General features: G+C 44.2%; 4 protein-coding genes across 4 annotated transcripts; 1 reads left to right on the top strand and 3 right to left on the bottom strand.

The window, feature by feature from the left end:
- Nucleotides 1–458: 458 nt before the first annotated feature.
- Nucleotides 459–869, top strand: LOC310909141 (histone H3.2; the record flags this gene model as incomplete). Its single annotated transcript, XM_083860706.1, has 1 exon — nt 459–869. The coding sequence occupies one exon, from the start codon at nt 459–461 to the stop codon at nt 867–869; it is 411 nt and encodes a 136-aa protein (XP_083716832.1).
- A 3,830-nt stretch (nt 870–4,699) lies between these two features.
- Nucleotides 4,700–5,133, bottom strand: LOC310908954 (histone H3.2; the record flags this gene model as incomplete). The annotated part of the gene is made up of 1 exon (XM_083860439.1): nt 4,700–5,133. One exon carries the CDS (start codon nt 5,131–5,133, stop codon nt 4,723–4,725), a length of 411 nt encoding a protein of 136 aa, XP_083716565.1. The 3' UTR covers nt 4,700–4,722.
- A 1,065-nt stretch (nt 5,134–6,198) lies between these two features.
- Nucleotides 6,199–7,011, bottom strand: LOC310908883 (histone H4). Its single transcript, XM_083860316.1, has one exon. It carries the CDS (start codon nt 6,958–6,960, stop codon nt 6,649–6,651), a length of 312 nt encoding a protein of 103 aa, XP_083716442.1. The 5' UTR covers nt 6,961–7,011; the 3' UTR covers nt 6,199–6,648.
- Nucleotides 7,012–14,164: 7,153 nt separating this feature from the next.
- On the bottom strand, nt 14,165–14,920 carry LOC310908810 (histone H1.03-like; the record flags this gene model as incomplete). Its single annotated transcript, XM_083860220.1, has 1 exon — nt 14,165–14,920. The coding sequence occupies one exon, from the start codon at nt 14,918–14,920 to the stop codon at nt 14,240–14,242; it is 681 nt and encodes a 226-aa protein (XP_083716346.1). The 3' UTR covers nt 14,165–14,239.
- Nucleotides 14,921–16,543: the final 1,623 nt, after the last annotated feature.

Genomic DNA, 16,543 nt, shown 5'->3' with positions numbered 1-16,543 from the left:
GTAGCGAAAATCCAAGCCCCAAAATTGTTATGATTCCTATATGGGGAAATAAATAAATTAATAAATAAAGTAATAAGACATTTAGATAAAAAAAAATCCCATGGATTTTCTATGAATCCAGCTCAGCATAATTTGCAATTTCTCATTTCCTGTTTGAACGTGTCTCCGTAAAGTTCTCATTTTTGAGGAAGACTAAAAATTGTGATAAGAAAGGGACTACCCTTAAAACAAAAGCGGCAAGGGCGAGACTGGGGGGGGGGGGGCTGAGAGCGGGCGGCCGTTGGTAAAGGCGCGCGCTTTTTTGGCGGGCTTTTCGAAATTGAAAGTGCCCAATAGAAGCGGCGCATTCCTGGCGGCCAATCAGAGAGCGGGAACAGTCTATAAAAGCGGCCTTCTCAGCGCTCGAGTCTTGAATTCTTCGTCTACATTCCCGGAGGTTACTCTGTATCCCTTGAGCCATGGCGCGCACGAAGCAGACGGCGCGTAAGTCGACGGGCGGGAAGGCGCCCCGCAAGCAGCTGGCCACCAAGGCTGCCCGCAAGAGCGCGCCGGCCACGGGCGGCGTCAAGAAGCCGCACCGCTACCGGCCCGGCACGGTGGCGCTGCGCGAGATCCGGCGCTACCAGAAGTCCACGGAGCTGCTGATCCGCAAGCTGCCCTTCCAGCGCCTGGTGCGCGAGATCGCGCAGGACTTCAAGACCGACCTGCGCTTCCAGAGCTCGGCCGTCATGGCGCTGCAGGAGGCCAGCGAGGCCTACCTGGTGGGGCTCTTCGAGGACACCAACCTGTGCGCCATCCACGCCAAGCGCGTCACCATCATGCCCAAGGACATCCAGCTGGCCCGCCGCATCCGCGGAGAGCGCGCCTGAGTCTCCTGCCCCGTGTGAGCCTCAAATATTTTTCCCTCACCCTAAAGGCTCTTTTAAGAGCCACTACATTGCACAAGAGAGTTGAAACACCATTTTTCTTTCTATTCTTTCTTACAAAACAGTGATTTCGAAGATAACTAATCTGCAATGAAAGTATGTCAGTAATTTCAAGTATCTACCTTTTCGTTGTGTTCTTGTTTAGCCAGTGTTGGGTGCTGTTTTAATGTGGTGCTTGCTCTTCTGCCCATTCGACTGTATGGATATAAATAAACTGCGCCAAGCAAATGGTAGAGCGAACGAAAAATACACCAGGACAGACAGCCCACAACTTACTTTTCCCTGCCCCTCTTTCCTCCTCCCCGTCCCCAGCCTGATACTTTCTGTAAAATAGTCTATTCGGAATAGTCCAGGTTTTACTTTCAAGCATTGTGGAAAGGTACGACCTGAGTTAGTGTTGGAAAAAAAACCCAACATGTTTCAAACAGCTTTTTATTAAGTATCGTACTCTATAATTACTTTTACTGTGATATACTTCTGAAGTTGTAACTGGATATCTCAGAGCTCTACCTCTATCACATGACAAACAAGTGCTAAGATTATAAACTTGATATGATGAAAAATTGAAAAATTAAATAATAATTTAGTCTTAATTGTTTTGGTTTTTTTTTTTTTTTTTTTTTTTTTTTTTTTTTTTTTTTTTTTTTTTTTATGGTGGTGGGGCGTTTGCTTAATGTCTGAGGACAGGCTGGAGAAAATGACCAAGGAAAACCTGGCAAGGCAAAGAGAATCCAGTGGTTGTTTTATGACTTCTGTTTGGGGCCACATCAGCTAAGGAAAAGAAAGCAGCTGTCAAGCCTTGGCAGATTTAGCCAATGTGAGACCTTAAGGAAATAGGCTTATACTGTTTTGAGAATTAAAGACGAGTCATTTGTATCTGGTGACAAGAAAACCAAGTCAGTACAGGAACATGCATGGGGAGATCAAAGGCCAACACTTGACAGAATGCAGTTCACTCAATAAAACTTTGTAGTGAGGAAATTACAGTTGGCCTTTAGTTCAATTTTTGGTTGTGCCAAGTCTTACGGACTATCACTGTTCAAGTATTTTAAGAGGTCAAGTTTTCTACAAATTCACAAGTAAAGCACTAAGATTTCTATTGATTTTGCTTCTTTGCTTACAACATCTTTTCCTCTTGTCCCTGACAATGGACTCCAGCCTGTCCAAAACCCTTCTGTAGACGTTAACCAGACAAATTGTTTTGAAATTAAAATTCAAGTATTTGAGTATTGTGTGTGGGGAACCCTGAAAGAGGTTTCATATGGTATTTTTCTGAAACAACACACATGAGGTAAACATGGTATATACAAGAAATATTCATAGCATAGTGAGGTAGGCATGAAAGTACATATAAACACTTATATGTAAATGTTATATTCCTGTATACACACCTTCATATGCTCTTTTTCCATTCACAAATTTTAATTCTTTATAGATCCATCCATCTCTTTCTCATTCCCCTCTACCTCAGCACCACCTGGCATGTTTTTCTGTAGTTCCAATATTATATGGTGTATTAAACAATAGAAACTCTTTCACAGCTGGCACTAGATTATCACTCTAAGTCTCTTTTAGTTGAAATGGTTCTATTATATTTCATTCTTTAGTTTACACATCACTTGCAGAGCAAGGGGTGGTAATTTATACAGTGGTAGTGCTCCTGCTGGAATAGTGCAGACTGTGCCAAAGTGTAATTTAAAAGAAACTGTATTAATATAATATTAAAATTAACAATGTGTCTGCCTACTCTCTAAGACTTTAGTAACCTCCATCCTCATACTACTTGTTGCTACACACTTGCAGTTTATTACTGACTTAAACTTCCTAACTAGGCCCAAATTTGAGGTTAGCAAACTTAAAGGGCTAAAACCTCAAAAATGTTACAATTGCAAGTAAAGAGGCAACAGTTGCAGGTGCCTGCTGACTGTGCACGCCCAGGCCCTGTAAAGACTTCCCTGACAGGAGTCTGTGGAATCTGCTCTCAAAAGCGAATGAAGAAATTATTCATTTATGACTCCTAAGTTGTTGATATCTTCTCTGTGTTTTTAGGTCGTACATCAGTGATATCCAGTAAAATTGCTAAAAGGGACTGGGTAGGATCTTACAGCATTGACATAGTGCTACTTGTTACAAATAATACCGAGGTTCTTTCTTTATTTATTTTTCCTAGTTAATAAATATGCTCTATTACAACTGAAGCAGTAGGAAGAAAGAAAGACTGAGGTTGTCCTTCTGTTTATTCTTTTCTCTGACTTTTAAGAGAACATGGACCGTTTTTGGCCTACTGAAATATTTCCTTCTCTCCCCAGGCTGTTCATTAAAAGCTTCTTATAACATAATGCTGCTTAATCAGGACAACTGGAAATCTTTGTCATGCTACAATAGACAAATCTCCATCCACTCCAAACTTTTTCCAAAATCAGTTCATGACGAACAATAAATTCATTCAGGGGGCTTTATGTGGAAGGAAGAAAAAAAAAGGGAGAAAAAAAAAAAAAAAGATAGAAGGCACCCCCCCCCCCCCCCCCCTCAAATAAATCTTTATCCTGTCTGAGTGGTAACTCAGCAAGTTTTCCTATTTTCTTTTCCCAGCCACCAAAGTGCTGTTTCTGACAGATGGGCTCTGTAGCACAGCATCTCTAAGCAGACAAATAGTGCCCAGAACCCTCTACTGACAACAGATGGCCACTCTGGCTTCAAACAGCAGCCTTCAAGCACTTTCCAGTTCTCAGGACTGTTGCATTCCAAGTACCAGATGTAAATTTTTACAGATGGAGAGAAGAAAGGGAGATGGTTCTAAAAATAACTGAAGAAACATCAGCTGCTAATGAATCTGAGGTTTAATTAACTTCCTATTTTGATTCTCAGACTCTTGTTAGACTGACCTCGTCTCAAAGTAAGAATTTGAGCAAAGGTGGGTCCTTAGAAGGCTGCAAACTGCAGGTGTATATATGTCCTCCCAGAAACTCGTGAAGAATCCTAAGGAAGTGGCTGCAGAAATGACATCTCAGCATATATCAGATATGGGGATCACTGCTGATCACTATTGGCATAGAAATGCAAGTTCAAAGACAAATACTTCTACTCTTATCAGTGCAAGAATACATAAATTTTTGCTCCACGACTTTTATAAAACGTATTAAATCAGTTTCTTGGCCTTTTCAGTTACTTTTCTGTGCTGCAAGAGGCCTCATGCACCCTGTGCCATCAGCACGGTTGGCCATTGTTTTGAGATGTGATATAACAATAGATATTAAACCTGAGATAATCAAAACTGATGTATTGAGATGGACATTCTTGGTTTTGGTGTTAAAAATTGTTGGAGCAAGGTGGCAGACCCCCTTACGGCAATCTGTGTTAGATAGCTTTGACAGTAACACGGGAAGTAACATGACAGTAATACAGGAAGTTTCTGCTCTTGCCTTGAATCAGCCAGCCGGGGTTTAAGATGCAGATTTCCTGAGCAAGGCTCTACTCCAGGCACAGTGTCCCTGCCAGCCTCCTCCATGCCCCCTTTTCTCCTCAAATCAGTATCACATCTGTCAGCCACAGGGATGTAAAACTCCTCCAATCTGCCTGAGGCTCCCTAATCACCTTCCTTTAACTAATAGTTAAACTAATTACGACCCTCCTTCTCTCACATTCCGTGTTTTATTTCCCCATCGAGTGTTCACCTTTAGCAGCGCACCCCGGGTGGATTACAAGGGTATGTTTAAACAGCGATACCGCTCTTTTAATTGTGAATGTAGTGGCTCTTAAAAGAGCCTTTGGGTTCATGTAGGCTGCAGCTGACACTTTAGGCGCGCTCTCCGCGGATGCGGCGGGCCAGCTGGATGTCCTTGGGCATGATGGTGACGCGCTTGGCGTGGATGGCGCACAGGTTGGTGTCCTCGAAGAGCCCCACCAGGTAGGCCTCGCTGGCCTCCTGCAGCGCCATGACGGCCGAGCTCTGGAAGCGCAGGTCGGTCTTGAAGTCCTGCGCGATCTCGCGCACCAGGCGCTGGAAGGGCAGCTTGCGGATCAGCAGCTCCGTGGACTTCTGGTAGCGCCGGATCTCGCGCAGCGCCACCGTGCCGGGCCGGTAGCGGTGCGGCTTCTTGACGCCGCCCGTGGCCGGCGCGCTCTTGCGGGCAGCCTTGGTGGCCAGCTGCTTGCGGGGCGCCTTCCCGCCCGTCGACTTACGCGCCGTCTGCTTCGTGCGCGCCATGGCTCAAGGGAGACCACACCCTGGAACACCAGAAGGAACAAAGTCCTGCAGGGCCCACAGCGCCCATATTTATAGAGCCTCCGCGTTTCCGATTGGCTGCCAGGAGGCGCGATCTGATTGGCTGCCGCGGATCCCGGCCCGGTCTGAGCTCTCGGCCCCGCTCGGGTCGCAGCGGCCCCGGGCAGGGCCGGGCCGGGTATGGCAGATAACACACCCTCGCTTCCCGTCTGCTGCTCTGGCTCTGCAGCTCTGCTCGCCTCCCGACAGATTATGTACAGCCTAGAGGCTAAAATTTTACAGTTACTTGCACTTCGTTTTTTCTTTCTTTATGTCAGCTTTGTTGTCGTTTGCATTTTTTTTAATGATGGGCTGGTTGCAAAAGAAGGAAAAGGTTCTTTCAATGCAGTACAGAACTCCTTACTTGAGTAGGAATGTTATTCCCAAATACACAAAGGACCGATCAGCAGGGACCTTGTAACGGAGACACTCAAAAATCCAATGACAGGAGTTTGTAGCTGTGATATATACATAGAGAGCTGTAGTGATTGAGATGAATTTTAAACTACTATTTTCACATTTTTCATGTTTTAATTTCACTAGGAAATTCTGAATGAAAAGTTCTACATATCGTCAGGCAACATGGTAATGATAATACTTAAGCCATTAACTTTTTTTTTTTAATTAATTGTATAGGAATATGGTAGTGGTTTCCTATTTCATTTTTCCCTACTCACGAAGGTGTGAGAAAACCAGACATGACCAGATTTTTTTAAAAAAATACCAGTTTGTAAGTGACAAATGATTTTCAAAGTTTAACATAAAGCTGAAATCGTTTTTTTCCTTTTGGTCGTGAGGTACAACAAAAATATTCTTCAGTCCCAGACTGGAGTGCTGTTTGTATGTAAGAATAAGAAAAAAATTAACACAAGGCTTCTTTTGAAACATTTTTGAAATATGTACACCTAGGTTCCTAATCTTTTATTGCCCAGTCCCCACCTACCCCTTCCCCTTTCCCCCTCCCCCTCCCCCTCCCCACTTGCCCCTCAAATGATCACTAGAAAAGCATTTAGATTTTATCTTTTATTTATTTAAAGCAAGTTTTAGACAAGGAAATGACGGGGGGAATTTTACGTATTAGAACCATCGTTCAAATTTCCTTAGTCAGTTAAACGCAAAATTAGACTTGGAATAACATTATACATTATTGTTGTATCGGCAACGCTGGTTTAAATACAGTGCATTAGAATTTTAGTAAGGACATTTGGAACAAAAATTAAATCACGTCATAAGGCAAAGACAAATTCCTTGTTAACAACGAAACCTCAATTTGAAAGCATTCCTAAAGCCTTCCTTAGTAGCATTGCTTAACAGTTTCAGGGAGGTTTGTACAAATATCGTCGGTGCCTAAATTCGCGTCTTTGTAACATTGTGACACAGATCTTTTTCAGGTTAAGTGCTGGCTCTGAAAAGAGCCTTTGTGTTTTTGTGGCGATGGTCCGGCAGGAGCGCAAGGCTTTAGCCGCCGAAGCCGTAGAGGGTGCGGCCCTGGCGCTTGAGGGCGTAGACCACGTCCATGGCCGTGACCGTCTTCCTCTTGGCGTGCTCCGTGTAGGTGACGGCGTCGCGGATCACGTTCTCCAGGAACACCTTGAGCACGCCGCGCGTCTCCTCGTAGATGAGCCCCGAGATGCGCTTGACGCCGCCGCGCCGAGCCAGACGGCGGATGGCCGGCTTGGTGATGCCCTGGATGTTGTCGCGCAGCACCTTGCGGTGGCGCTTGGCGCCGCCCTTGCCGAGCCCCTTGCCGCCCTTGCCCCGACCAGACATGGTAAACCTGCTGCTGCTGCCGCCGCTGCTGCAAACACCACTGTAAGTGACGCTGCTTGTCTGAGCCAGAGCCGCCCGCGCCGCGGCCTTTATACGGTGTGGTCCGACCTGGTTGAGGACTGCAAAAAGGGGGCGGGGCTTCTGTCTGCTCCCCCCCGCCCCCCCGTCTCTGCGCTTACTGTACCGCGCGGCCCGAGAGCAGAACAATTCGGGATTTGAGGGAATTTCCCTTCCCCGAGGCACAACGGGTTCGGTGTTTCTGTCGCTTTTCGGTGCGTTTCTTGTGTTTCAGATAGCAAGGACAGTGTGTCTGTTTTTTATAATGATTCATGTATTTTTTAAAGGTTTGATATCTCGTGATCGTTTAAAAGAAAAAGCTCATTCATACAAAGTTGCCCCACTTATTGATTCACTTAAATTATGGTCTGATTTGTTGTTTTCAAGGTTGTGTGTCTGATGTATTTCAGTTTCACCTGTTTCTATGGACTCTCCTGTGTGGCTTCTGTGTTTATACAGTTACTGTGGTTTTTTAAAATGGAAAATCTTGCAGCAAATTCTGTCCAATTGTGTTTCTGAGAAATTCTCCCCATCCTGGTGGTCCTGGTGGGTGTTTTTGTATTTTTTTTTTTTATTTAAATTTTTATTCCCCCTCCCCACCACGTTTTCAATTCCCACCGTCTCTGAATGTTATCTCACGGTGAATTTAACAGTACAGGTATGTTAATTGAGCTTTTACATGTTTCACTTCCAGTTTTTAGGGTAAAAGTATTATTTTGGGCGAATATTTTTACAGTATTTTCCAGTGCACTGACGGCATAGACAAGAGCATGGCTACTTTCAGAGCGATTGAAAAATTAAATACTTTTAAAAAAGGTTGTTTTTGAATTTCTCGTGTATTTGTTAATTCTGTGTTTGATTTTTTTAAGTGGAGGAAAATGTCCTGAGGTTTTGCTGTTGTAGTATTTAGCAGTATTTAGCAAAAACTATTCATTAGATTGTTTTCGATGTGGAAACTATCTGGAAGGATAAAAAAAGTTTCCTCTACTGAGTGTTTGCTGCCCTCTCATGGACTTTTTTGATCGTGGCTTGATAGTGGCGTTGTTTTTTTTTTTTCCCTAACTGGACAGCTTTATGTAATGTGTGCTTTTGTGAGGATACAACAACAGATGGAACAATAATCAATCAATCTTCCCATAGACCACAGATAGAGATGTTGCACCTGTTAGCAGAGAAATCACTGCTCACTGGCCCCTCCTTCACTGACAAATAAAAATAATGTCACATACTCATGCACCCTCTTTTCAGCATGGCCTCAAAGGAAACCCAAATGTAGCAAGACAAATACCAAAACTCTGAAAGAGACATTCTAAAATTTCAAGTCCCTAGCAAAGGCTCTGTTCCACAAGTATCCTCATCTGGGCTATGGAGATACTTCTGGAATGCAGTGACAATGCCACAGCTCAGGTTATGGTGTTCTCTTTCCAAAGGCCAGTTTGATCCTTTCAGGAAGGGAATTTCAGGGACCATGAATGGATTGTTGTGGGAGACCAGGCTATCAGGAGAAATTGGGCACTCTGTAGTCAGTTCTTCTGTCACTTCCAGGAGATTTTGGGAGTTAAGCGGGTATGTTCTGCACTGTTAACAACACACGGTGTCATGTTTGCAGCAGGTTTTTCACTCTCTGTGCACATAGGCAAGTCCCCAGGGTGTTACCAACTGGGCAGTTTAGCACTACCTGCTGCAGAACTCCCTGAACTTATTCTGCTATGAAAAAATCCAGATCTTCACTGTGCTCAGACTTCAGGGACTCTGACTCTATCACAGGTCTTCCCTCGGGGTTGTTACCACTTGCAGATGCCTGCCATGAGACTATCACAAAATGCTGGGCAAATCACATACCTAAGAAGCTTGTGATGAGTTGTTCAGTTCTGTAAAGGCAAGCTTTCCTTTCTGGTCTTTATTTGGTTTTTTGTTTGTGTTGTTTGTTTGTTTGTTTCCAATGGAATAAAATGAAGGTAATGCCTCATAATATGAATCCTGCTGTATAATGAGCTCCTTCTGCCCAAGGATCTGTGAGAACATAAAATAGTTTTCTCTGTCTCTTGCTGTCAGTTTCCTTTGCAAAATATCAAAAATCATTTGGAAAAGGATTTTTTTAAAATAATAGATACATGCGTATTCATAGCCTTACCTTTTTACTCATGAGAGAACTACACAACTAATAAAGGGAAGCAAGTTTTGAGCTGAGTTCCTGCTCTTCTTTGCTCACAGCTGATTCTAAATTAAACACCAAATATCATCTGTTCTGTGAATCCTGTTTCATAAAATTAAACAGCAACTTAAGATCCATCAAATCATTTCCATTGGAAGAGACATTGAAAGATCATAGACTAACCTCTGTGTTGCATTCATAGTATAGAAGCTTGTCAGAAGATGAACAACCTTGCATTCCAGCTGGTCCTGAGATCAGAGGGGTTGGCTGCAGCTGGCCTTTATTTCTGATTCCCACAAATTCAGTGCTGTAACACTGGTAGTATCAAATAGCCCATGTTCAAAGCATGAACACAGATTCACAAATAGCCCAGTTTAAAAATTTAGCTCTTTAGATCTGGTTGGAATCAGTAAGAATTTCTGTAATCACAGCCTGGAGAATAGTGTAGTTTATTGAAGCAAAAGAACTACAAATACAGAACTGTCAGTACTAAATACACTACTGTAGAACTCTAACAAAAACAATAATGTTATGTTAACCCAGATAGAAATATCATTATCATTATCATATGAAGAAGCTTACCAAGAAGGCCTGCTCAGCTGGGAGGAGAGAGAGGAGAGTAGGCTGTTGACTGTCTCCAAGTTCTTTTTGTCTTCCTCCCAAACAGATTAAATTTCTATCCTCATTATATACAGCATAATCTTATCTCAGTCTCCCTCTTATGTGTGGTATGATCTAGGTGGGAAACTGAGTAATATAGTGGCAGCACATACTTCATAAAAGTTATTAGCATATGAATGAGTGTGCAATTTAATATATAACTGACTTTATCGGGCAAAAGTTACTTTTTTGGCCATGTGTCCTTCAAAGTTCAGATCATTATTTTGTTCCATTTGTGCTGTTCTTCTGGGCCAAAGCATGACCATCCCATCTCCACAGGAGCTTCCCCTTCAACCCAATCATTCTCTCTGGATATCAACAACGCCTCAGATCTTTCTACGTACACAGATAAAAAAGGAAGCACAGTGCAGGCCATAGACAGTGAGCTACAGCCCTTGGCTCTTGGTTGTCATCTCACAACTCTGTGCTGTAGGTAGGGATTTCTTTTACTAGATCAGGTTTCAATGTAATGTACTCTAATGTAAGCCAATGTAATGTACTCTAATGTAAGCCATAATCCTATTTTTTTTTTTTTTTTTTTACATTTCAATTTTTCCACAGCTGCTGGCAGCCCAATCCTGAAATCATTGAAAAAAAATCCTGCAGTCACTGAGTTTTCGTTGATGTCTCAGCAGTTCATGCAGGACTGATTAACAAAACTCATATGGGAATGGAAATGCAAAAATATCAACGGAACACTTTGTGCAAAATGAAAGTCAGAATGCAGCTCCAAAAAACTCCAAATCTAGAAATTGTCCAAAATTGAGTATGGAGAGTGAATGGGGATCCTAGAAGGAGTAACACTGATGACATCATTATGCTTTGACAATTTCTTATGTAGAGGAGAGATCTCAAATTCTGACAGAAAACAGTATTTGATAACCCTTTGTCCAGCAGTACACTTGGGTGCATTGTGATCTAGATAGGAAAAAGAAACTTGTAGAAGGCAAACTCTGTTGTGTAACTTACTATGTTACATGTCTTACTATGTCAAAGGTATCTGGTTGAAAAGTGGTTCTGTTCCCAAATTCAAGCTGGTTCAAATCTGCATTGACATGCAAGCAGTGAAGAACAGGTCTGGTGTTAATGCTATTTATGTTACACTCGTCCAGACTCCACACTGGCTGTCCCCAGCTTCCTGCCCATACATTGTAGGTGCTTCACTGCTGAGCTCCTTCCTTTTGAGAACCTGTAAACTTAATCTTGAAATGTACATAACTTATATTTTACAATTTATTTGGCCCAGGATAATAGGAAGGACTTTTTCTCTGCTTTATTCAGCTGTCATGGTTTAACCCCAGCCAGCACCTAAGCACCATCCATCTGCTCCTGCACTCATTCCCAGAGACAGGGGAGAAAATCAGAACAGTGAAAAAACCTTGTGGCTTGCAATAAAGACAGTTTAATCGGTGAAGCAAAAGCCATCCATGCAAAGAAAGGAAAACAAAGAATTAATTCATCACTTCCCATGGGTGGGCAGGTGTTCAGCCACCTCCAGGAGGGCAGGGCTCTGTCATGTGTAATGGCAACTCAGGAAGATAAAAGCCAGCACCAGAATACTCCCCTCCCTTCTTCTTCCCCCCTACTTTATCTGCTGTGCATGAAACTATATGATTTCGAATATTCTTTTGGTCAATTTGGATCAGCTGTCCTGGCTGTGTCCCCTCCCACCTCCCTGCTCACTCCCAGGCTCTTCATGGGTGAGGTGGTGTGAGAAGCAGGAGAGGCCTTGTATCTGTGTGAGCACTGCTCAGCAATAACTAAAGCATCCCTGTCTTATCAACACTGTTCCCAGCAAAAATTATAAACATTTTTGTGCCTGAAATACTATAGTTTGTTTTTTATGGAAGTCTAGCTTCTAATTTTCTCTATCAAACACAGAAGATTTCTTAATAAATTAGTAGAATAATTTCACTTGCAATAAAACTTCACCTTTGATGTTTTTAGGAATTGAGTCCTTAGGGGAGACTTTTTGATCGTTTTTCAAAGACACGATGAGCCATGCAGAATAAATCCTTTCACCTGACAACAACTACCATAAAAGATACAGAGATTCACAAGAAGTATGAGAATAATATAACCCACTAAGAGAGAATGAAGACTGGAAGAAACATGTTTGACATTGACCTGGTTTTGTGGTAATCTGACAGGCAACTGGGCTTTGTGGTGTCTAATGCAGGTGAAAAATCCTGTAACCCCATCACAAAAAAAAGGTGATCAGTAGAAAGTGATTTGTTATTCTCAGGGGAGTAACTTAAACAGAATTCTTCACTCCTATGTCAGTTCTGCTATAGGTAGACCTTTATCTAAGTTGTTCAATTTGCCATTATTGGAACTTCATAGCCTTTTGATATTGATATTTACTAAGTAAGTACATCTGTGAAATAAACAGCTGACCCTATTGAAGAGAAAACAATTGAAAGCAGGTCTTCCTTGTAATGAATTGCAATACTGAACCTTTTTGGGGGTTTTTTTTTGTTTCTGTTTTTACCTTCCTTCTAATTTTGGGGCAGTTTAACATTTAATCATAAAGCACATCCTTTTGTTTTTTGTCCAAACACCAGCACGTAGCAGACCTTAGAAAATACTGAGCAGACTTGTACATTTTCTTTTTTTTTCAAGTATCATGAGGCATCTTAACATGTTTGACAAAAGAAATTAATTACCATATGTAAAAAAAAAATATGAAGAAGAGTGAGATGTGTTCTCTCTTCATTGTAATCTTAAATCACACAATTGAACCTCAGTCAGGTAGGTTAGCTAGTAATTTGAGCCATGATAGCAAAATAGTATCATCTGAGTTTTTCTTAGGAAAAATTTTTCTTATGTCTGGTATAGAAAACTGCATATTAGCTGGAGAAGCCTGTGGAAGGTGATGTGTGGTCCTGAGGGGGACACAATAATCAGACACCATGTCAGTGACTTGGTGATTTGACATTTGCTATTTCTGAGGGAGAATCTGTCTGGAGTTGTGTGCAGTTCTCCCATAGCTGAGATGAGATGGCATCCACAGGGCCAGCAGTGCACAGCCTGAGGGGAAAGGTGGATGAGAAACTATGAATTAGGGTTACTGATACTGATTGATATGCCAGTGGTGCAACTGGCATTGTGACATGACACTTATCCCCTCAGTATGAGTTTTCCCAGCCCACTTTTGCTCTTTTCCACTCCCCTTTCTCAGTAGGTATCTATGCTATGCTGCCCAGCTCAGCTTGACAAGTTTAACGGTAATTTTTGGTTTGATGATAGTTTTGTTCCTGTAATGGACAGTATAACCACTGGAGCTTATATAGACGGTGCTTTCGGTGTTCCTGCACATATACACACTTTCTGTTTGTGTGGAACAATTTCTTACAGTATTTATCTCTTAAGTGATAGACCAACCTTGCTTGAGCTTTGTGCTCATTACCAATGTAAATCTCTACCCATGGGTTATGATCGCCTCATACTCACAATAAGCCACTTCCACACAGAGCAATCACAGTAAAAAGAAGTGTGTGCACTGCATCCTTTTAATCGAGACGGGAGACTTGCCAGTGACCAGTTATAGGTTGCTACATGTGCAAAAAACACCAAGTTTTTACTGTTCCAAGTGAAAAATGAACACTCGGAAAAGAACTGAGCGTGGTAGGTCTAATGAGCGAGAATTTGAGCACCGGAGGACTGGGGACAGCACCAAGGCAGCTCGAAACCTCCAACTTATCGGACGCTGCTGGCCCTGCGGCTTCCAAAGGGGGCACAAAACTGGACTGGAAGTGAAAAATCCCGAGGGGAGGAGGGAGGGGTCGAACAAACCTACCAGGGAGTTCGTAAGCCTCTTCCCCCAAGTGAATGTAAAGAAAAAGGTGGAGCACCTTTTTCACCCGAAATTCGCTGGAAAAGCTCAAGAGCGACTGCCAATCTTGGTGGAGCGCGGGCTTTTCGAAACCCGCCGGGCTCTGGGGGCGGTGCGAGGCGCTTCCCCGCGCCGCTCTCCCTCTCCCGGCGGATCGGGAGATAAACTACAGCATCCCCACCCCCATTCCCCCTCCCAAAAGCCGAGACGCCAGGAGCGGTGCCTCACTGCCCCGGGGAGCTGCGGTTCATACGGGGTTTCTGCCGCGAACGGGAAGGTGTTTGCACCGAAGGACGGAGAGTTTTTATAATGAGCTGCGCCGCGCTGAGCTCGGCTGCGGTGCTGCTCTGCACCGGCCAGGAACAAGAGCGCAAAAACGTGTGACCAGGATCACCTAAAAGCAACAGCAACAAAGGGAAAAAAAAATTTAAAAAAGGTTTAAATTGTACACGCGTTAGACAAAGGCAGATTTTTAAAAAATTAAGCGAGTTCCAGCTCTTTTTATGAAAATTTGGGTGGCTCTTAAAAGAGCCGTTGGGTTTATCTGCAAGGCAGATACCTTTCTTCGCAATTTATTTTTTCTTGGGAGCTGCCTTCTTTGCCTTGGCCGCTTTCGGCTTGGCCACCTTGGGCTTGGCTGCTTTCGGCTTCACCGCCTTCGCCTTAGCCGGGCTCTTCGCTGTCGCCGCCGCTTTTTTGGGCTTGGCAGCCTTTGTCGCCTTCTTGGGGCTCTTGGCCGCTTTCTTGGCTGCAGCGGCCGCCGGCTTCTTCGCCTTCTTGGGGCTCTTTTTCGCCGTCACCGGCTTCTTCGGTTTCTTGGCAGCGCTGGCGGGTTTCTTAGCCGCCGGCTTCTTGGGCTTGGCCGCACCGGCTTTTTTCTTGGGGGCTTTCTCCTTCACTTCTCCGGGTTTCTTGCTGAGGCGGAAGGAGCCGGAGGCGCCGGTGCCCTTGGTCTGCACCAGAACACCTTTGCTGACGAGGCTCTTAATGCCCAGCTTGATGCGGCTGTTACTTTTCTCCACATCGTAGCCGCCGGCGGCCAGCGCCTTCTTGAGCGCGGCGAGGGAGAGCCCCTTGCGCTCCTTGGAGGCGGACACGGCCTTGGTGATCAGCTCGGTGACGCTGGGCCCCGCGGGCTTGCGGGCTTTGGAGCCGCTCGCCGCCTTCTTCGGCTTCTTGGCGGCCGGAGCTTTGGCCGGGGCCGGGGCGGCGGCGGCGACATCGGGCGCAGCGACGGGAGCGGTCTCGGCCATCTCGGCTCTGCACGATCCGGGCGAACAATGGAGCCGCCGCTGCCGCCGCCCCCTTTTATAGCGGCGCCGCGCGCGCTGATTGGTGCGCGCCGCTCTGCCCCGCCGCCCGCGCCCGGCTCCTTGTGTTTCTTCACGGCACAAAAAGGACTTTTTCTTGGCGAATTTTGCCGCCCATGCACCCCGTTTCTTTCCAGAAGGGAAGGGGGGAGTCTGTCCTACAAGTTAGTAGAGTTTCCCGTCAGAAGGAGCATAAATGAGGGAAACACGAGCGCTGAAACTCAGCCGCGGGCCGCAGCAGAGACCTCGGCAGAGAGAAAACTTCGGTTTATATTTTAAATTAAAAATTCACCGTGAGCTAAATGGCCACAACTGGCATGAAATCATATTCTTTGGAAGGTTCTCTACAGATCAGGTAAAAAACAGAGTGGTTTGAAGGGTTGGCTTCAGAGTAAATGGACATTAAATCCGAGGAAGTAACACAGCTGCGCCCCGCGGTCCCGGGCGCTGCGGCAGAGGCGAGTCCTGGGCCGAGCCGCTTCCCTCCGAAATCCCCGCTCAGCGTCTCTCCAGCAACCGCCGTGTCTGCACTGCTGCCTTTGGGAGATGGCTGTGCTTCAGCAGCCACTGTGAAAGTCGATTTTACTTTCCTTATGCTTCGGCATTTCAGAGGAACAAAGCACCGGCTGCTCCCTCTGAAGACTCTCATTGCACTTTCAGTGTAACCCAAACCAAGGAACTTTTTCTTAGTTGAATTCGGAAATCAGGATGGCTGCAATTAGAGTACATCTGCTTTTTAGTAGATTATTTTTTTGTTAATACGTACAGTAATTATTCCTCTTTGCCTCGTAATTAATTAAAATTGATTGGGACGCAGAATCTGAAGTGTAATGGATTTTGAATTGTACAGTGAGCTCAACTTGAAAATTCGTCTTTTGAGGGTATATTCAGTAGCCAGGACATTAAACGCAAAACTGATTTCTCGGTTTAAATAAATGAATGTTGACTGTGCAAGTTTTTATCTTTGATAACACCGTCTGGTGATTCACCACTTGGCCGCTTTCAGGAGAGAGGAACAAACACCTTTTCCGAAGGATTCACACCCCGGGCAGTCACAGCTACATATTGCAAATAATGGATGGATCTCCTTTTTTCATTTGCTGTGCTTTCAATGCAGTGTTGGGTTCATTCACATCCCAGTCACCAGTCTGCCTGCAATGCACTGTGCTCTGTACCCTCCATACCCGGGCTACCATCAGCTCCTAAAAACCTGCGAGTAGCTCTATTTGGAGCTGAAAATAGGCGTGAAAGGGTGAATGAAATGTCGGTAAAACGCGAAGTCCCTGCTGTCTGAGAGAATGAAAATAAAGAATCACAGTGACTTGAGTAATTTGAGAAATGTCTTGTTCTTTTCTTATTACCGATGTTTAATTGACAAACCTAAACTGCTGCAATCAGAGGAAATACTGGATTTATTCTAGTAATTTGAATTACCTTTTTTTCTCTGATTGAAGGTAAATGTTGAAAAAATACAGCTTAGTGAGGTCTCCCTTAGTAAACCTATAAAACAAAGGTAAATGCACCTTTTGGATGATCTGGCTGCAATGACAAGCATAGCAAAACTGC

This window comes from Zosterops lateralis (genome assembly GCF_965231275.1).
Source record: "Zosterops lateralis genome assembly, chromosome: 4".
In the NCBI taxonomy this organism is placed as follows: Eukaryota; Metazoa; Chordata; class Aves; order Passeriformes; family Zosteropidae; genus Zosterops; species Zosterops lateralis.
The sequence above is the reverse complement of the archived record's forward strand: the minus strand, read 5'-3'. Positions and strand labels throughout refer to the sequence as shown.